The following is a 21,417-nucleotide window of genomic DNA, read 5'->3' on the forward strand; positions in this document are numbered from 1 at the left end:
TTGAAAATATTATTTCATCATGACTCAAACAATGATTTCCATAGTAATAATTATTATTTAATTACTACTTGTTGAAGCCAAAATGAATTATTTCTGGTTATTACTTCAGGAAAACATTTATATGGAACAACAAAGAGTTTTGCCTAGAGATAAGAGTAAGAGTAAGCCCTGCTCTCTAGAGCTGCCTAGCTTGGCTACATCATATTCCTGTCTCATGTCAAGAAAGGTCTCATTCTGTCCCTCATAATTCTGCACCCATACTGCAGGTGTCACAGGTGGGTGAATAGTGGAGATGCAAGAAATTAGAGAATGTGGTTACTGCAAGGTTTGGAGGCAGGCAATTTCCAAGTAAGAGTGGGAAACAGAAGTCCATCCCCCATCCAGAAACTACCAAATCAGTCATAACTCTGTTGTTTCTTCCTAATGCTCATATCTCTTGTCCTGAAAATTCAGAATGAACTTGCTTAAGACAGCTGGGACATATCAAACAAACAAACAAACAAAAAAACTAATTACAGAAGAAACAAACCAGATATGAACAACAAAGTATATACTTAATCCAGCTTCCTGACATAAATTTCTCTCCATACAAAGTACTGTGAACAGCTCAAAGCTTTTTAGGTTTCCATGCAACAAAATTCTTATGTATTTGATTAACTAGAGATCTATGAATAAAAACTAGGAATAGCTCTGAGCTTAGACCTAACTTCAAGTGTTTTGCTGCATTAAGGTCTAAAACTTTGTCAATAAATTGCAAAGGAAATGAGACAGCCACTGCAGAGTAAAAAAGACTCTTTGATTTCTAATCTTAAGATAAATAAGGAAGGTAAAAATGGTGTCTATCACCTGTCAGTTCTGTTACTTAAAATACTGTGTTTCCCTCTTGCTGCAGCTCTCCATTAAAGATCTAGACTTTTCCAAAATTTTTCATGTGTACAAGGATTTATTATAGCCAGAGTACTGTCTCAGAAGCAACCCATAGTTAATATAAGTGAAGTTAACATATCCTAATCATATTGGTATTGTCTAATTTTGCTTAGTTTGTTATATATAGCTCAGATGAAAAGCAGTTCAGCTTTCAGAAAACGTTCTAGAGTTGGACCTGAAATCAGCTCATCTGCTCTCTCAGGATTAAGTCAGTCAATGTGCAGATAATTCCAGAATTTTCATTACATCTTGTGGAAGAAGAATAAAAATGGAAAGCTCAAACTGCAGTGATCTGCTTGTGTTAATTTGAGGAATTAAATACTTCTGCACTTCTCCCATCTTTGGTCTTTTTAATAATGTATTTGTAAATAACATATTCAGTAATTGTTAAGTATATAAATGAATTAAATTCAATCAGAATGAAAGAAAATATATATTGCAAAAATGTAATGACACAATAAAATAAAGTTGAATTACCAAGGGAAGAAAAGACATTTTTAAGAATATGAAGTGCTCCTGAAATGTTTGAATTGTCATGTCTATATTTCAGGAGCTACAAAATGCCACAGCATCTGAAGGACAAGTGGTGGTATTGGAATGCAGGGTCAGAGGACCTCCTCCCATTCATGTTAAGTGGTTTCGACAGGGCATTGAAATTCAAGATTCTCCAGACTTCAGAATTCTCCAAAAAAGTAAGGCAGTGTCATGGTTTAACTTCAGCCAGCAGTTGAGGACCACACAGATCCTCATTCACTCAGTGTGCTGGGGAAGTGAATTGGAAAACTAAGAGTGAGAAAATTTGTGGGTTGAGATACAAAAGCAAAACAAGGAATATTTTCACCCCTTCCCATGGGCTGGCAGGTGTTTAGCCATTCTGAGGAAAGAAAGGTTCCAAGGTGAAGAAGGTGGGAAGATAAACACCCTAACTCTGAATGTTACCTCTCTTCCTTCTTCACCCAGATCTATGTGCTGAGCATGATGTCATATGGTATGGAATATCACTTTGATCAGTGCAGTTTGTTTGTCCTGGCTGTGTTCCCTCCCAGTTCTTTGTGCATCCCCAGCCTCCTCACTGTCAGCAAGATACAAGTAGCAGAAAAGGCCTTTATAAAAAAGAGTCTCTGTATTACCATCGCTGTTTTAAGCACAGATCTTAAAGACAGCCTGATGCCAGCTACTCTGAAGAAAATTAACTCTATCCCACTTAAAACCAGGACATTTTCCACTCCCTTATTCCATACCATTTATGTCATGCTCAGGTCCTACACTAGCCAAGAGATCCTCATGAACCACCATTTCTCATCCTTTGGTCTAATACTCAGATATCATTCCTTTAGTCTATGTATCATCCTGTAAAATTTCACACCTACTTTGAGTTCAGTTAGTCCATGTCTTTGGGCTCCATCTGTTGTTATGATACTCAGGACAGGAGAGGTGGTGTGTTGCATGACTCACTGAGCACCAAAGACCAGCCCAGGCCAGGTCATCACTGCCCTTGCATTGCTTCTTGTGAGGGCTTCTGCTCCATTGTTTCATGTTGTTCCTGGTATAGTGATTCCTATAACTTGCAACTCAAATCACAGGTTACAACCATTTAAAGGTATTGCCATTACAATCTTCACCCATGGTCCCACTGGACCTTAGCATTTGGTTTAACATTGCAATTAACTCCTCTCCTTGTTTCTAGCATGGCTAGCAACAAGAGGTTCTGGCTGTCTTCACCTCAGTCAATTCCAGATGTACTGGATACCACTCCAAGTGAAAACCAACTTTGCCTGCATTCTGCTGCCAAAGACATTAATTAATTTTGCCAGTTGTGGCATCTCACTACTCTGTCTTTGACTCTAGTTCATACTGAAGTTCTAGCACATCTGGCACAGCTGCACTCAGCCAAAACTGGCTCAAGGAAAAATCTAAGTGGCTGCTTTTAATGCAGGGTGGAAAAAGATCACTAAATTAGTCTGTCAGGATTCAGTTTTGGATAGAGTCCTTTCCTCTTCCCATTTCAGTGCTAGTGGCTAGAAGTAATAATTGAACTTCTGCTACTGACAAACAATTTATATCTTGTTGATTTTGTAACATTTGCACAGCTTCTCTACTTATTTACAGTATTTCAGTATATGTTCATTCAGTACACTGCTATTTATTAATGCAATCTCTAATATAATTTTTCTTGTTTGTTTTCCCTCCTTGTGATGTGATATGCAGAGCCACGATCTGCAACTGAACCTGGTAAGAATCATATGAAAAAATAATCTCTTGATTCACTTGCTCTTTAAATTTGTACTAAAGCCACAAATAGAAAAGTGTTTCTGCTGAACATTGGTAAATTGAAACCCCCTTAAAGACAATGCTGCTTTATCACACCTCCCGTACTGTACTCTGTCCTTTACATCAATTCCTTTATTAGTTAAACAGTAAATTCCATTTAGACCAGCAAGGAGAGTAAATGGTTTGCATGGTACTGAGGGAAAAAGGACAAGTCCCATAAAATTCCATTACCCAAATGGTGCTCATAAGAATTACATAACACCCAACCACTAAGTGCTAGTTCTACCAATCCAGCTTGGCAGATGTGATGTGTCTTAAACACAAGTAAAATCCAATCTTTTTTAAAAAATAAATAAATAAATTGTCACTGACTCATTTTTTTTTCTAGCCTATTCACAAGATAAAAGTCCTAGATTTCAAGAAGTAAAAATTGTTCTTCCAGTTGCTGGTTTTCTGTCTGTGCTTCATTTTCCCATTATACATCATTATATACTTGGGGAGATTCTTGAATAGTAAGTGGATGCTAAAAGACTGAGATTGTTCTTATCAAACATGTAGAAGAGAAGACAGCAATACAGTCTTTACTACAGAACTTTGCTTTAAGAGCGTGGCCAGTTGTTCCTGAATATTCTTGAATTTGGAGACAGTTTTAATTATGACACTGAAAAAAAACAGAAAAGTTTTCTATCTAGGATCTGAGTATTTCCAAAAAGTGTCACTGAAAGATGTTAGCAGTGGAAGGATGTTTTAAACTTTGAGGAGTTGAATTGACAGGCAGGACAGACCTAGCAGCTGAGAGATATTTGTAAAGTAGCACTGTGATGAGGATACAGACTAGGAAAAATTCAGCTTTCATTTAATTTTCATGGAAATGAGAGGAAGGAAAGAAGGAAAAATCTGTTCTTTGTCAGCTATTCACTAATTTTCTTGCTACTTCACAAAATTTTTATATACTTGTTTTGCTTCATGTTCATTATACATGTAGATTTCACACACACACGTGTGCATGCTCTGTCCTAACAGTTAATATTGTTGATCATGGTGTGCAACATCATCAGCTCTAGTATTAGCTAGATGATCTCTAGCTGATGTCCTGAATACATGTGACTGAGTGATGTCATTTGTGGAGGCTTGAAGTGAGAGCCATGTGAAGGAAAGGAGAGTATTGGAAAACCAAATTAACCTCTCATGAGGAATCAAAACATGACCAAGTGCTAGCAATGGGCTATTAGTATTTTATATAACACAAACTTTAAGGTTTAAATATTTTAAGTTAGGATACAAAACAGTTTGAAGAGTTTCAATATAATCTCAAGCCTTTGGATATGAAAATAAATAAAGGACAGTAGGTTTGTGTTGAAATATGTTTAATTCTCTGTCTTTCTTAGAACATTCTCCTGTAATACATATTACAGAATAAGTCTCCCAGTTTAGCTCTTTTCTTCATATCTTAAAAAGAAAAAACAATCTGATCAATAGGTTGACTTTCTTCCTCTTCTCAGAGGAACATTTCTCCTGTTAAAATAGCAAATTCTTTTCTGGATTTAATCCACCAACATTATCAGAATCATATATAGTATATCTGGTTCATTCTAACTAGGAGCTTCTTTACTACAAAATCACTTGAATTGTGTTCAATTCATGCTTTAAAATAATAAATAGTATCTGAAAGGAGTTTTTGAAAGGACATTTCACACAAAAGTTTCTAAGAAGTATAAATTTACTAGACTATCTTAGAGTTTTTCTTTTTAATATCCAATTTAGAACTCTTCTGTCAAAACACATAGTCATGAATGTTTGCTTCATTTTGGTAATTTTTTTTTTACCCTTTCACCTTCTTTAATAAACCTAATGTGTATATTGCTAGATGAACTAAATATTTTAGTGTGGGAATGGAGCATCATCTAGTATAACAGAGAAGCAATTTTTTGCTAGAAAGAAAAGGTTTCCTTTGTGTGAATAGTTGAGTGCTAGAAGATTTTTTTTTGTGAACAGCTAATTTTTATATTATTAGTTGCAAGGTTTGTATAACCTCTCTGACAATTATTGCTGTGGAAGAAGTAAGAATGTTGATATTAGTTCACAAAACTATCAACTTGCATTCACAAGCACTACCTGAAATAGGAAATAGAAGGTGAGATTCTGACTCATCACTTTTACAGCCCTCTCACATACCTGCTATCATGTTAAAAATGCTGAATATTCTCCTTCCCATTTCTGGGTATCTTGTAGACCATGAGATAAGATACCTTAAGTCTTCTAAAGGCTACTGGGGAAGGGATTCTTACATGAAAGGTGCATTTCTTGAGTCTTCTCAAGCACAGAAAAGTTATTTAATGCTGTGATACCTCATACCATTCTAAAGGGAGTTGGCAAGACGAGAATAGGAAGACATCTCAAAACTTTTTTGGTGTCTGTATTGCAGTTTTATAGACATAACAGTAGAGAATGCCTGATTGCAGTCTGGCTGGTTTGTTGTTAGATTATTGGTTTTTTCATGCTTGTAATTATTTTGCAATATATATTTAGGAGTGCCTTCCTGTGCTTTCAATCTGTGAAAGAATTTCAGTTTGGTATTTTGTTCTCCCTGGATTCCTTGAGCTAAGTACTATACTATCCCTTAAGATTTGTGCATTTATCTTTTCCTACTAAGCCCTATTAAATAATGTAGTATCTTAAATAGTACAGTGTCTAACACACTACAAAAATTAATAATAGTACACTTACTGGCTTATTTGTGTAGGAATTGTCACTGTGCGTGCAAAGGGAATGTAAATAAAGTTGGAGCAAAATGTAAATATTTCCTTTTGGCATAAATAATGAGCAATGTTCTTTATGTTAGTAGTACCACTGGTAATAAGTAACACTGGGTTTTAGGATGTCATGAAAAATCTTAAAATTTGTACAACAGGAAGCTGGATATGGGTATCAGAAATGTAATAGATGCAGCACTGGTTTGTGATGTAGTTCAAACTCTTAGAAGCCAGACTAAACAATGCCTTCAGAGGGAATTTTTCATGAGCAAACACATAACTGCTATTCAATACAGATGGTTAATACATATGCAAGATTGACAGGGAAACATACATATGCTACATAAGTATTCAGAATTTGGAAAGATGGACATGTTTTTTAACAATTTTTTGAAGTGTGAAACATCCATGGAATTTTACATAAATTGTAACAAGTTGTGGTATGACTTTAATTGCTGGTCATCAACCAAAGTCCAACCATCAATAAACACTTTATAGCACTCAATAGCAATCTGTCCTTTGATAGGTCAGTACTAACGATTTAAAGGAAAGATATTCCATGGACTCAAAAAGGTAAGAAATTAGAAAGCAAAGAGGGGGTTTTGGCTACTTTTTCTTTGTTACACTCTATCTACTCTAATGTGTTTTGCACTCCTTTTTCTGTCTAGACAGAAATCAGTTTGCATTGCAAATCCCTCCAGACTGCTTTGTGAATTAATAGGTAGTCAGATTACTCAAAGCCAACACCACAGTTTGTCAAATTACCTGTTCTGTACTTCTTTTTTGGACTTTTGACTTTATACTGATTGAATCCTTCAAAAACAGGCTGCCTGAGAATGAAAAATCCCATGGAATCACTTGCCAGCTGTTGATATTTTGACCATTACTCAGCTGTCTGGAGACAGCCACAAACTGTATTGAATTACATTAGAACGATTGTCTAACAGCATGTAAGAAGAAAACTGTATGAAGTAATTTTGTTTAAATTGCCAGGGAATTGCCACATATACATGCTTTTTTTTTTTTTTTTACTAAGCACAATACTGTGTATGTTCACTAAACACATCTCAAAAGATAGTCATCACTTCTCTTGGATTGTGCTTTCTTGTTTCCTGTTTAACTACTGTGTTCCAGAGTCCCCACTCTAGTTAAGTAACTCCTTTAAAAATTCCCCCCTATTTCTACATAATGTTTGGAACTGAAAATCCATGGCAAATGTTGCAAAAATCCTTACTGCTTCCCCACACCAAGAAAATAATCTTTCTGGTAGCTGATGAAATTTAAAACATAGAAGCTTTGGTAGGTCATTATGCATGCCAGATCCTTGCACTTTTTGGTGAAAAAAAGAGAATCACAACTAATCTTCTTCTTTCACTGCTGAAGACCAAGGGCTTGGAGAGAGCAATCTTCTATAAGCCATATCTCAAGAAACCAGATTAAGAGAAAATCAGAAAATAGGCTATAATTCCCCTTAATTTAAGGTGGTCTGATTAACTTACGTTTTATTGTTTGTCAATTAAATTTTCAATTGTAGTCTGTGCTCCCAAGATACCTACAGAATTCTGTTCCTGTCAGCGACCTTATCTTAGGTCTGACTGCTGTAACTATCCTTGCTTGTTGATGCTTCCAAATTCAACGTAAACATCTAATCTGTTTTGTACTATGTGATTTAAAAGAAAAAATACTGTCGTTCCTCTCTGATTGTAAACATTTAAAGCTTTTTAGAGTGCAGTAATATTCACAGCTATGCTGCTGAATGCATTCATTCCAGCCTTGATGTATATACCTAACTTACTTCAAACTAGGTAGCTTAGGCATCTACAGTATCCTAACTCCCTTAGGGTAAACTTTAGCATAAACTTTTCCTTGGCAGTGATAAATGGATTAATTTCTCCTCAAACCTGAACAATGTTTTAGGTGCTAAAGTTTTTCTTGCCATAGCAATGTTCCCATTTATTGTACCCAATCTGGCTAGACAGCAGATGTCTTGATTATTGATTACAAATCATGTAACCTAGGCTCTCAACCCTAAAACTGCATTTTAATTCTCACAATCCCATTTGCTGTTCATTTTCTTATCAATCTTTTGTAAGTGCTGTTTGAGATATCTTCAAGCATAGTCAGTTTTGTGCATCTTCTAAAAATTTTACATTTCATTCCTTGAGTGACATGAAACCTATTAAATAAGCCAGAGCTGCTGTCTGACTGGGTAAAGGTATACACAATAAGTGATCATCAGAAACAGGCAAACTGAATACATTTTTTTGTTATGTTATTGCAAGTTAAGGCATCTATAGGTCTGTTATACTACAATTATGCTACTCTGCATATTCTTCTCTATTTTAACACTTCTCTATTCTCTTTATATAAAAGATTCACAGATATCTAGATGAGAAGTAATCCAGTGGGCCTATTGCTTTGAGATAAACTGGAGTTAAACACCAGTTGTCTAGAAGTTGGCAGTTTTGTTGCATTTTTACCAGGAAACCACAACTGTGCCTTCCCACTGTCTCTGTGTATCAGAAAACTTACGGCTTTGAACCTACAGCTAGAGAAGTTGTTGTGTTCATTGCTTCGGAATGAACAGCTACTAGCAAAGGATTGTACTTGTTTCCTCTGTTATGGAGGAAGCTAATGGTCACATTCAGAGATGAAGTTGCAGATATAAGAGTAACACAGAGAAACATTCTGAAGTAAACACATTGCCAGTAATAAAATTTGTTAAAATGCATCAGTTTTCTGTTTTACCAAAGTTTATTCTTCCTAATGGACTCATGAACCATAAAGGGAAAGAATTGCTCTGTAAAATGTAATCTTTCTTTCTAAATAACTGACAAAACAGTCAAGTACTTGCATGCCTAAGCATTTTACATGTTTCAGTGAACAAAATGCTTTTGTATTCATTTAGTCAAGTGTTAAATATGTTTTAAGGCCCTGAGAACAGCATTTCAGAGCTGCTTTCTGGAACACATTTCTGTGATGAAGTTATTTGTCAGCTGATGATCGCCGGGAAGTAGAACAGACATTATTTCCCTCAAATCTTCAGATTCTGCTTAGCACAGTACCAGAAAGTAAAATAATTATAGAAGTCAGGATGTAAAGGTAGAAAAATATTCAGAACACTGAGTATATCCAGAGTGTGTTATGGAAATCTTGAAAGAACTTTTCTTTGCCAAATTAGTATGCTGTTTATATGTGTTCCACAGTAGTAAGCCTTTTTAGCAATGACCTGGAGGTGAGTGATTCTTGGCTTGGAGGAGAAATATCGGTAAAGAGGATGGCAGTGTGTTGTTCACACATGCTTTTTGCCCATGTTGCCTTTTGATTTGTTCTTTGGATTTTCATGTTTTCAGTTTAGCTTGTTTTCTTATGATTCTTATGATTATGCAAATGTGTTGCAGTTTGTTCATCTGGTTAAAAAGACTAAATTTTAATCTCTGATTATTTTCATCATTTATTTACTTTGAAATTTCTTTACAAAGATTGCTGCAATCCACCATATATAATTTTAAAACATACCTCCTCAGTAAACAAAGAACATCATTGTAGAATCCATTATAATTCTTTTGTCAATGAAGAGTGAAGATCGGCTCTTCTCACATGATCATTTTACACACTTAAAAAGGTGGAAGAATGCTATGCATTAATTACCTCTGCTGTTTGAAAAAGTTCTGCTCCTTGCTGTTTCGGTGCCTTTGCCCTCATTCAGAGAGTAGTCCTCAGCCTGGTGAAGAGATCCTCTTTTGCAGTCCTGAAATACCCAGCTTTCAGCATTCTGCTGTTAAATGAACAGGAAACTAGAATGCTGCCTGTATAAGATTACATCCCCAGGGTCAGTTCAGTCCAGGAGTACGCACGTGTGGTTAACAATACAACTTCAACTGCTTATGACACACCAAGGCTCTAAAAAAAGCTGATCTCAGTAGTTCAAAAACTAGCTTGTGTTACCCATTACTTTCCTGATAAGACCTTTCATGAGTCATTAATCTTCATCTATGTTAGATAAGATCCAACGTGCTACAGTATTACCAGACATGACTCTTGCAGTTACAAAGAATGACTGGTTTGTGTTGCCAAAAAAAAAAAAAGCATGTTCTGCTGTCTGAAAAACAACTCTGAGCCAAATACTTAGTCAGTCATTCATTTTTAGCCCATTTCCAGTACAGGAAGTTTTTAGATATATTGTCATTTATAATTGGAAAAATTTCATAACTTTTTTGTTAACTGTCTAAATGGGACAGTGGTCTGTCATTCCACAGGGAAAAAAAAAACAAACAACCGCTATTTGAAAATGTTTTCCTTATTTGAACTATAAGAAGTGAAGTTGACCTTACTGAACCTCTTCTACAGAATAATTTTCATATGGAAGTTATTAGATTCAAAAGTACTTTTCCTCATTTTGCAGTATGCTTTTATTAGCTGATTTTTGATAATATATGGGATTGTGTATAAGTGTCCAAATTGCAAAGTGCATTTTTCTTTCTTATTAAATTAAACTGAATGTTGTAAAACTTCTCTGCTTTGATTTTGAGACTAAAAAATCAGCATAAACAAAAGAAACTCTGAATTAATTAAGGAGACACGCAATGTAGCATTGTCCAGGTATAAAATTATATCTGTTTGTTGTGTAAATAGTAGGATTATTTAAGTTATCTATACTGTGACATCTTTAAAAGAACACAGTAGCATTACAATTATAGAATAACGTGACTTCTTTGAAGAAACTGGAAAAAATATTGCCTAAACAGTTAAATCTGTCCATTATAAATTGATAAAATTGATTTAGTAATAATTACTGTGAAACACAGCCTAATATCCTTCACACAAGTTTTCTGACAGAAGATCTGGTATAATCAAAGCATATACCATGGCTTATCAAATTAGATTAAACAAATTTAAAACAGCTACAGAACATGTCTGCCACTACATTGTAAACAGTTTTGGGAGATAATATTTTTTATTATATTTTTGTGTCCATTCTCACTGCTGTGCAGACAGAAACAGAAGTTATTTTCCCAAACTCTGCATAAGAGGAATATTTATGCATCTGGAGTTTTTAATTCTGGATAGCATATATGGAAGAGCTAACCGGAAGTGGTGATAAATGTTTTCTAGTTTAACTGGAAATGGGATTTGATCTGAATATTGCCTTAAATACAGAAAAAAAGTTCAGAGAAAGACAAAGAATTGTGTGACATTTGTACTGATGGTGTTATTTAGAGACACTAAAAGAGCTTGCAAAGATAATTGTTTCTGGAAATCATTACATTCATTTTTATTAATTGGTACTATCCTGCATTAGAAAAACATTGAGTCTGTAAAATGACTGCACAGACTTGTAACTGCAAAATTACTGTTCAAGCCAGTTTTGAAAACTTAGCTTGATGGATTTACTTCTTTCAGATGCAAAGCGATTTTCCTTAAAGCCATTTATGTTGGAATCTCTTCTGCAGCTCTCCCAGTATTTCTTTTTAAAGTCTACTTTCTGGTATCCTTTTAACATACAGTGCAAAAACACTACATGGTACTTCAAATAGTTTATGATGCACTTTATTTTGCTTTTTTTTTTTTTTTTTCAGAAGAGATATGTACACTTGTAATAGCAGAAACTTTTCCTGAAGATTCAGGAATTTTCACCTGCACAGCAACAAATGAACATGGTTCAGTAACAAGCAGTGCACAACTAACTGTCTGCTCAGGTATGTGACAAAGAGGAGCCTTTAGTCATAAATCTTACATAATTAATTTACCTGTGAAGTAATCTGTGGAATTTGTGGAAAATGGCTTCACTAAGACATGGGGTTTGTCAACCTCAGTGCATTCATAGAAAGCAAATTGAATGCTTCCTATGGTCATTTCCTGGTTTAATGTTGTTATTAATGTGAAATACATTTTTAAAGTTCTGCCACAAGCCTGGCATATCTTAGGCATTAGGGTTCAAGACTAGATGGCATCAGAGGCAAAATTAAAGAGATTAAATTATGTACTAAATGTGGCCTTCTGTAAAATAAAGCACTGTGACATGGTATGTTTAGTTTTGTGATATTTTTCCATATATTTTGTCGTGGGATGCACAAACCCAGCTGCCGTTGTAAACTCGCCATGTATACATGCATTCTTCAGCATTTTTAAATTATTTTTTCCTCAGTGATCCTGAAACTCCAGGAAGTCCTGTTTTAGCTGTTGTTGTCCATACTTGCCAATCTCAGTTAGTGCCTTGATTCCTGCAACAAATTTGGAGGGATTCATTAGGTTTCTAATTGTGCCTTTTGCACGTGGCAAACTCAGAAAATGAATAGCCACCCGTGTATCTAATTCAGCATAAATTATCAATAAGAGGACTAGAAAAATACCTTCATAAAACCAAAGATACTTCACCTTTAAAAAACTACACCTTGTACTTACCATGTACTTTGTCTATGACTTGTTAAAGAGACATTCTTTTTGATTTCTTTTAGCCAACTTGGAATGCTCTAGTGATGATTTCCATCATTTCCCACCACTTCCTCCAGTTGAAATTAGCTCTCTTGAACTTCCTCCTAAGAAAACTACAGATACTCACCAAGCAAACAATACTGAGTTGAGACCTGGTGTGATAGACCTTCAACAACAGCTCAGTTCATCTGAGGAAAAATCAAATGGCATTCATCCTCTTCATGGAGTAAATGGAATGATTAACAGCAAGCCAAACGTTGATATATCCATCCCACCTCCAGCTGTCTTGCTTTCACCCACAAAGGAGCCACCACCTGTGCTTGCCAAACCAAAGCTGTGAGTATTTTTGGGGGTTTTTTTTGTTTCCTATAAACTTGATATTTTTTGCCCGAAGTGATTTAGCATTAGACAAATGGACAGTCACTGTGCCTGTCCCTTGAACAGTCTTCCTGCTGCTGTGATTTATGTGCCAATGAGCTGGATACAGGAGACAGTTGCTTCCTTTACGTAGTGCCATGTCAAAGGGAAGTGCATTCTATATCCCAATGCCTTTAGAGAGGTTTAAGATAAAGTCACAAACAGAGAAATATTGTAGTGGCTGTTGCTCCATGCCTTTTTTCCCCTAGTCACTGTACCGCAAGGCCTGAGATTTTTGGATGCTATTTCTGTTTCAGCACTGGTTAGGTTTTTTTTCTGCATGTGCTTGGGTTTGTGTAGTCAGTGGATATTCAGGTGTGTAATGTTTTTATTATTTCTTATGTTTATGCATAACATATATCTCATTCTGCTTTCAGCCTCTTTTATAGCTAAAAATCTGAAAAGTCAGAGTTCTAGGAAAGGAGGGAGAAAAGAGTGGTAAAAAAGTTACAGTAACATTTTTTTATCTTTTGTTAAAGGTGATACCTTATGCATAAGTGATGTTCTGCTGCCTGTTAACTTACAATTTGATTTTAACATTGTGCAGACTCCTCTTTTCCATCTCCCTCAAGAATATTTGAGTGTGATGAACTAAATCACTACTTTATTTCATTTGCATCAATAGTCAGAAGGAATTGTAAATTATAAAAAAATTATAATTTTTATAATGAGAAACGAGAAGAAGCATGAAACTTGGTTTTCAAGCTTAGCAAGGTCATTTCCTTTATTCCATGCTTTCACAGGAAACTTGCAAAATATAAAAACACTGTTATTTTAGCATTCATGTTGAATTTAAATGCACAAAACCATATTTGAGGCAGCAATCCAACAGTATTCCCTTTCTACTCACTATTTTTTCTTTCGGTTGCTCTTTGTCATTCTAAGCAACTGTAGAAGGAAAGGAGGAGTGAAAGAATTAGAAAGACAAAGTAGTGAAATAAAAATATATATGGTGGTAGTTGCATGTATGGGAGGGAGGTTGCTGAGAATGGCAGCTTGCAGATGATGTATGATATGGAGTAAGCCAGGTGGTCCTGTACCTAGCATATCTGTTGCAAGACAGAAGAAAGGAGATAGTGGCTCCAGCAGAGCATCAAAAAAGAAATTTCACCCCAGAGGTTTCTTTCCCAGAAGCAAGGTTGCCTAAGATAAGGGAAAGAATGTGGTGTAAAAGACTTCTCTTTGTATGTTCACTGCTATGTGTGCAAAGTTTGTTTTGTTTTTACACATAGATTCAACATAAAATACAGTAATGTCAGAGGGGTGCTATTGCAAAAGTCCCTTCAGTTGCTGCTGTCCAAATTGATGACCTTAGAATCCCTAGTGTAATTACACTCGATTCTTATATTTTGCAATTAACAACACTTGAAGCACAAGAGACTGATCTTGATGGCAATCAAGATACATGTTCAGTTTGGCCAAAGACAGTGTAAGTCTGTGTTGCTGTCAGAAATTGAAATCTTGTCTTCTCCTCAGCCAAGTATTTTGCTCCTCAGCACAGTGATAGCATAAGGAAGGGAAAGAGTGCCAACAAGAGGAGAAAATAAATGTCTGACTGCAGAGACTTGAAATCAGCTTTCGGCATTTGGAAAACTGCTTCCCTAGGAAAAGCAAACCAAATAATGACATTAAAATTAGCTGAGTAGTAAAGTAGCTCTCTCAACCATGGGAATGATCTGAAAAGAACTCATCTATGGAATTGTATCTGTCCATAGAGTACTAAATGATAAAATCAGCATATACTAGCAGTGAATAAGAGCAAGCAAACTTATAACTTTTTTTAAAAGTTATTTAAACTTCTAAAATGTTAACTATTGAGAGAGATTTAAGCTTCTGAAAATCATTAATAGGTATATTTTTCAGGAAGACTGGTTTTAAATTTCAAAAATAATCTTTTGTTTTCAAGTTTGTCTCAAATTATAAGTTATTTAACAGGTTTATCTGTGAAGTTTCTGAAAACAGTTTCTTCAGCCAACAAAATAATTGAAAGTAATTGCAAAGAGTTTGAGAATGATAGACTGGTTTTGGGGTTTTTTATTATTATTATTTTCAATTTAACAAGAAGGAGAGACTGAGTACCTTCTTGAAGTATGAAATACATTTGCATCTTGGCAATGTAGCTGTAACCAACACCTATAAATAATGATTTATCACAGTTCAAGGTAATGCAAGAGTGGACATGCTACAGGGAGTTACTGTAGTTGTTTTCAGGCTTGAAAAGTGTTTTAAGGTCCTAGAAAACATTCAGGTTGTGGTTACAGACACTTTAATAATCCTTAAGGCATCATTAGTTGTTGCTTCAGTCTGGTCCTAAGAATATTTAAAATAGTTATATGGCAATATAAAAAAATGTATGGGAAAAAGATATATAGAATTAATTATGGAAGTAGTCAACAACAGATATTTTGCTAAAGTGAAATCTAGAAGGCAATAATTCTAAGTATATTTAAAAGGCACAATATTTCTCGATATCTTGTTTGCAGCATAAGTTTCTGTAGAGTAGAAAGACTGTTGAACTGAGACAAAAAACACTGATTTCTGTGATTCTGATCTCTGCTGCAGTGACCTATTTGAGCAGGTTGAGCAATTACTGTGCCTTGGACTTTTCTGGTCCATAACAATGTAATGCACAAATGAGGTTTCAGAAGATCCCTAGCAACGTGTGTTATCTTAAGATATTTTGCATCTCTCAAAATTAGGTAAATGGTGTTAATATTAATTTCAGTGTGAAGTCTGTTGAAGGCTGTGCCTTAAACCCCTTATAATCCTCAGTGTGAGTGTCTACAAAAAAAACCACAACACTGTTCTATACAACTGTATATAACATGTCCATGGTTTCAAATGAAGAACTTCCATTCAAGTGGCTTGGTAGGACTATTATTTTTTCTATGTGTCTGTTAAAACAGAAAGAGAAAAAAAAAAATATAGTGTTCATATGGTTACTGGATGTACATGTGTGATATTTGTTGGCTTTGTAACAAGCCATCATTTTAAAGTTCATAGACTCAGTGTAACTACAATGTGGTGCCAGAGCTCCATGACCAGAGAGCTTCTCATGTTGTCTCATGTTCAGCCTCTTTGTATTGGAGTGTTATCCAAGTCTGTCATAAAAAATGAGCACTAAGAGAATAAACTTAAAGGGAGTTTATTACTTCCATAATAATTGTATTTGATCTCTACAAGCAGTAAGAAACTGTTTAGAATATATTAAGAAGAGCTGAATAGAAAAACAATATGTGAGAATAGGCAGCAGTTCAATGATTCATCTAACTTTACATTCATGAGCAAAGGTCCATCCATATCCATTTCTTTTGTTTCATCTTCTGTGCTCTTTCAAGGTTGATAAGGACCTTTAGATCTTTATCTTGCTGTTAAAGTCTACCCTCAATAAAACCTTGATCTACACATATTCTACTGTAGTAGAAATAACTAATGCTAACTAAATTTGCTCAAATGTGAAACAGGATAACTACACATAAAGTTAATCCCTTGATAATAGTACAAGTCCAGAGCCTTTGCTGCATTTGTTTTCACAATTAATATATAGATGTTTCATTTGTAATGCTTTCTTTTTATCTTGTTCTATATCAATACAGTTTTAACAGAAATGGAGTTAAAGCATGAAAAAGTTTTGTGAAGCATTTCCATTTCAGTGATCAACAGACACTAGGACTAAGGTTTATAATTTATTAATAACAAGTAATATATGAAAACAGAGGAGGCCTTATGAGAGAATGTACTAAGAAATAATTTTTTCCCCATCTTCTCAGACTCCTTTCTTATGCAAAAGTTGCAAATCCTGAAAAGGTATAAAAAGTGTTATAATGTCTCCTGGCACACCTGTGGACTGGATGCAGTAGATAACAGTGAGTTTGAACCAAGGCCCTAGTTGTCTTTTTTTGGTGATCTTGGATCACTGTGAAAATCTCTGAGACTACTGGAGAATAGAAGAGAGGAAGTAAGAAGTGTTATGAATTATAGGTTGAAAGTCACATTTCATTGCCTGTTTCAGATCAAGGAATAGCATGACCCAAAACCAGTTATTGCTGAGAAATTTCCTTTTTACTTGTGTCTTTGTCTGTTACTTGTTTCTTTGTTAACACAGTGTCAAAGAGTAATCACAAATGAACTTTGAGCCTTTTAAAATCTGCAGCAATAGAAGTCTGAATCTCCTTCTAACAATAGATGTGAAAAACAAGAGAGGTTAAAGGTGATACATTTATTTTTTTGGATTTTTTTCTCTTTTTGGCACTGATATTTTCTGACCCAAGTAGGTGGAGACATCTAAGTGTACTTCCTGCCTACATAAAAGCTAATCAGTATTTTAATCAGAAAATATCCTTGAAACAGTCCTGAAATACATGTACTGTGTCTGCCACCATCACGGTGTACACACAGGACTTTGGTATTTTTTCAGATTTGTACTTTAACACTGAAAGTAATCCAGTTTATAGGACAAGCAGGGACATGAGGGAAATTAATGGAATCATAGAATGGTTTCAGTTGTAAGGATCTTTAATGATTATCTAGTTCCAGCCCCCCTGGAATGGACTGGAATACCTTCCACTACTTCCTGCTCAAAGCCCCATCCAGACTGGCTTTGAATGCTTCAAGGGATGGTGCATGCAACAGCTTCTCTGGGCAACCTTTTCCACTGCCTCCCCACCCTCACAGTAAAGAATTTCTTCCTAATATATAATCTAAACCTCCCCTCTTCCAGTTTAAAGCCATTACTCCTTGTCCTATCACTGTATATCCTATCTGCTCCAGATTTCCATAGGCCCTCTTGAGTTACTGGAAGCACTGCTCTAAGGTCTCCCCAGAATCTTTTCTTCTCCAGGCTGAACAACCCTGGACCTCTCAGCCCACCTTCATAGGAGAGGTGCTCCAGCCCTCTGAGCATCTTTGTCCTTCTCTGGACTTGCTGAACTAGGTCCGTGTCTTTCTTATGTTGGGGACCCCAGAGCTGGATGCAGCACTGCAGGTGGGGGCTCACAAAACTGGAGTAGGGGAGGGAGAGTAAGCTTTCTCAGGCTGCAGGTCATGCTCCTTTTGATGCTGCCTAGGATATGGCTGGTCTTCTGGGCTGCAAGTGCACAAGTTCAGCCACTTGCTTGAGCCTGTGCACTGTAAGCTTTCAGTTAAACACATGCTATGAACTTGTAAAAATCTTTAGTGCCTCCAGGAGGGTCCTCCCTCTCTTTTCTACCTGGGTGTTGCTTTACAGCTTTGTTACCTGTCTCATACCTTTGTTACCAGCTGTCACCACCAGCTCCCCAAGGTACCAAGAGTGGGCTTTTTTCTAAGAAAAGGATAGAAAAGGTTGGAGGTGGATTGTGTATTTAAGGCAGTTTGTTTTTTTCTGTAGCAAGGTTGAGTAGAATACTGTGCAACTGTTTATGATGCACCTTTGAACCAGAAGGTATAGCAGGAAATGTTGTACTATCCATCTGCAAACAGTTTATGCATAGTTTTCTGGTAATCAGGAACTAAAAGCACTGAAATGAAACATATTGATTTTTTAAACATTTCTGTTGATTTTTTTTTGTTGTTGTTGTTGTTTCTTTTCTTCTCGTCTAAATGACTGGTGGATTTATTATTTGGAAATTATCAAGCAAAGGAAATCCAAGTAGTCAGTTCTTCAAAAATGCAGCATCTTCTGAGATGTTCTCAGTGTGCTTTTGGATAGGGAATTAGTGCAGAAATATTAAAGTATTCTCTTGGCATGACAGGATAGAAATCTCAAACAAAATTATTAAATGCTTCCCTGAATGCTAATCCTTGCAGTTTAATCATCATATGTACTTAATTTTTACATGGCTTTGAATATGGCATGCAACCACATTTCCCTTGGTATTCTTTCATCCCTGACCATGTAAATATCCAATCTACACATAATTTTGAAATTTTAAATATATAATTTGATGCTGATTATGAGGGGGAAGGCAGGTCAGAAGGGATATAATTTTTGTTTTGAACCACCTTTGTTTACTCTTGATACAGCTAAACCCATTTCACAAGACTGCTCACTTCAGCTGTAGAAGGTAGATGATGAAGCTGAAAAACTGAAAGAGATGGTGTTCATAATTTTGGGTTTGGTTTTCAGGAAAAACTAAATTTTAAAGTCTCAATAGTAGTATATCTGTCCTCTTTGCCTTCTGAATGACTTCCTAGAGAAAGGTCCCATCTGATTCAGGCAAAGAGCTTTTAACTAATGCAACAGAAGATTGCACTGTCGCTTCCTTTGGCACCCAAAAAAACCTTCCACATACAGCATTTAGTATTCTAATCAAAATGAGAGACTGGAAATCCTTACTCAACTGAGATATAACATAGAAATTGATTAATATTGAAAAATACTAAATTTATTTTAGAAAATCTGCTTGTCCCTTTTGTACAGGTTTTGACAGTACTTTTTATGATGTTCAATTAGTCAACAAATTGAAGTAAAATATCAACCATTATCAGTTTATGAGACAGACAGAGGCACTGGCCAAAGCTTGTTCTGCCAATCCTCATTTTCTTTGGAAAATGTGTTTGGTAGAATCTGGATAGATAAAGTTGTTTTTGATAGCATGAACTTTGAAGTATTATGGACGTTACAGTTCTCCATGATAGACAAGCGTAATTATGTGAATTGTACTTGGGTTAAATAGTTATTATATCTGAATGGTATTTCAAAGGTACATGACTTCAGCTTGAAATCTTCAACAATATGAAGACTGATTAGTAATTGTTTTATTATTCTTTCCTTCAAGAAATTAAAAACAAACAAACAAAACAAAAACAAAAACAAAAAAAAAAAAAATCAAGAGGGTAATTTGCAATTTGAGGATGTTTTCTGCAAGGATAATTTCTGAATAGCTAATTTACTGCATGCTTTTTAATATATAGCCAAAAAAGTAGCTAAACTATCTAAACACAAGCTAAACTTGTTAAACAAAGTTCAGGTGCTGGCTACCCTCAAACTCCCAGTGCCTACTCTTTAATAAACTTGTTCTTTGAGTTTACCTTATCATAGAAACCACCTGCAATTAGTCCTACCCATCTACCTGCCAACTAGTTGGTAGTTGCCCATGCTTTAAAAAAAGCTCTGCAGAAGTGTGAACCAATCCTCGAGGAAGGAGACTTGCAGGACAGGGTGCCAACCCAGGAAGTTTAATCATAAACTCACATAGTTATATAGCTACTTGATTTTATTATTTTTCTGTTCCCTCTGAACATATGCCAGATTATTTATTTTTATTAAAGTGATGCAATTTTCTGACGGTTTCCATGTTTCTTCCATCTATGATTGTGCTACTAAGTTTTTCTTGCATGTCATTTCAAGTTTATCAAGTTCTCAGGTATATCTGCCATTATGTGTTGCCTTTATTTATATTAACTGTGTTTAAATTTTCTGTGTTAAGAAACATTTTCTGGTGATGAAAACAAGAGGCTGGAACTCGGTGGCATTTGCTTTTTTCTGATTCAGTGTACAAGCTATGAAATGTAGCTACAGAATTTCCGTATGTGATTTTTTTGTCATAAACAGAATCAATAGAGGTAACTAAGAATACCAAAGAAGACCTAAGAATTGAGTAAGTGCTTCAGATCCTGCTCTGTCAGCCTTATTCCTGTCCTAAGAAGCCTTATTGCTCTCTTAGAGGTTTTATGGAGGTAAAAATGGAAAAGGCTTACCCAGTGGATGGAGCGGTGTTGCTTGAGTAGGTGCCTGTTAAGAAAATAAATTGATACTTTTTAGAATACTGACAAAACCATGTAAGAGATAGCAGCTGGACCACTTTCAGAGGCAAATTGGAAGCACAAGTCTAAAATTTGGCTGCAGAAGAGAAGTTAGGTATTTAGTTTGAAATTAGTCATGGGAAAGGCAGAAAAGGCCCCAAAGCTAGAGGCCAGGATAGCTGTATTTACAGCAATAGTTCCACCCCTGGTGTAGGAAATGTCCCCAGGGGATGATGAAGGGTTGGCCTTAGTATCAAGTAAAACAGTTGTTTTCTAGAACTATAATCAACGTCTTATCTTTTAGGAGACTTGATAATATATAGTGTATATGCCCAACTTGATTGATATCTGGAATGTTCTAGAATTCCTGCCTTTTACCTTGTGTCAGGCCTTTAGATGTCCTTGCCAAACTCTGCAGTGCATTTAGTAAGAAAAATAATTAGCATATATGAAGCTAATGGAATTGGACACCTAGTAAACACTAAGAATTTTGCTTCCAGGATGAGATCTTGGCAACCCTCTTATAATCTCTCAAAGGCACTGCATTTTTGTTTCTTTTGATTAATTGTTACTGCTCATCACAGACTTATTAAAGCAGATCTTTGATGTTTGATTATACATATAAAATATCTTTAGTTTTCAAAAATGTGAAGTATCAACTCAGTATGAGTGGATTTCTATATATTTATCTGTATTAACTATTATGTGACATACTTTACACAGGCAAAGTATTATTTTCTTGCATGTTCTTTGAAATTTTTTTATCTTATCACCATCCTGATTCTGGAATTCGTCTGTATTTTATGGACTTATCCATGAAAACACTTTTCATGTCTTCCTACATTTATTTGAAAGACACGGTTGCCAATTTTCTTTTTTCCTTCCTTCT

General features: G+C 35.5%; 1 protein-coding gene across 1 annotated transcript in view; it reads left to right on the forward strand.

The window, feature by feature from the left end:
* PALLD (palladin, cytoskeletal associated protein) overlaps positions 1 to 21,417 on the forward strand; it is a 185,368-nt gene that overhangs the window by 67,433 nt on the left and 96,518 nt on the right. The window contains exons 7-10 of the mRNA XM_056489468.1: positions 1,478 to 1,619; positions 3,136 to 3,159; positions 11,531 to 11,650; positions 12,410 to 12,722. Of these exons, the coding sequence (XP_056345443.1) occupies positions 1,478 to 1,619; positions 3,136 to 3,159; positions 11,531 to 11,650; positions 12,410 to 12,722 (599 nt within the window). The remainder of the gene's footprint in view (positions 1 to 1,477; positions 1,620 to 3,135; positions 3,160 to 11,530; positions 11,651 to 12,409; positions 12,723 to 21,417) is intronic.

This window comes from Oenanthe melanoleuca, chromosome 4 (genome assembly GCF_029582105.1).
Source record: "Oenanthe melanoleuca isolate GR-GAL-2019-014 chromosome 4, OMel1.0, whole genome shotgun sequence".
Taxonomy (NCBI): Eukaryota; Metazoa; Chordata; class Aves; order Passeriformes; family Muscicapidae; genus Oenanthe; species Oenanthe melanoleuca.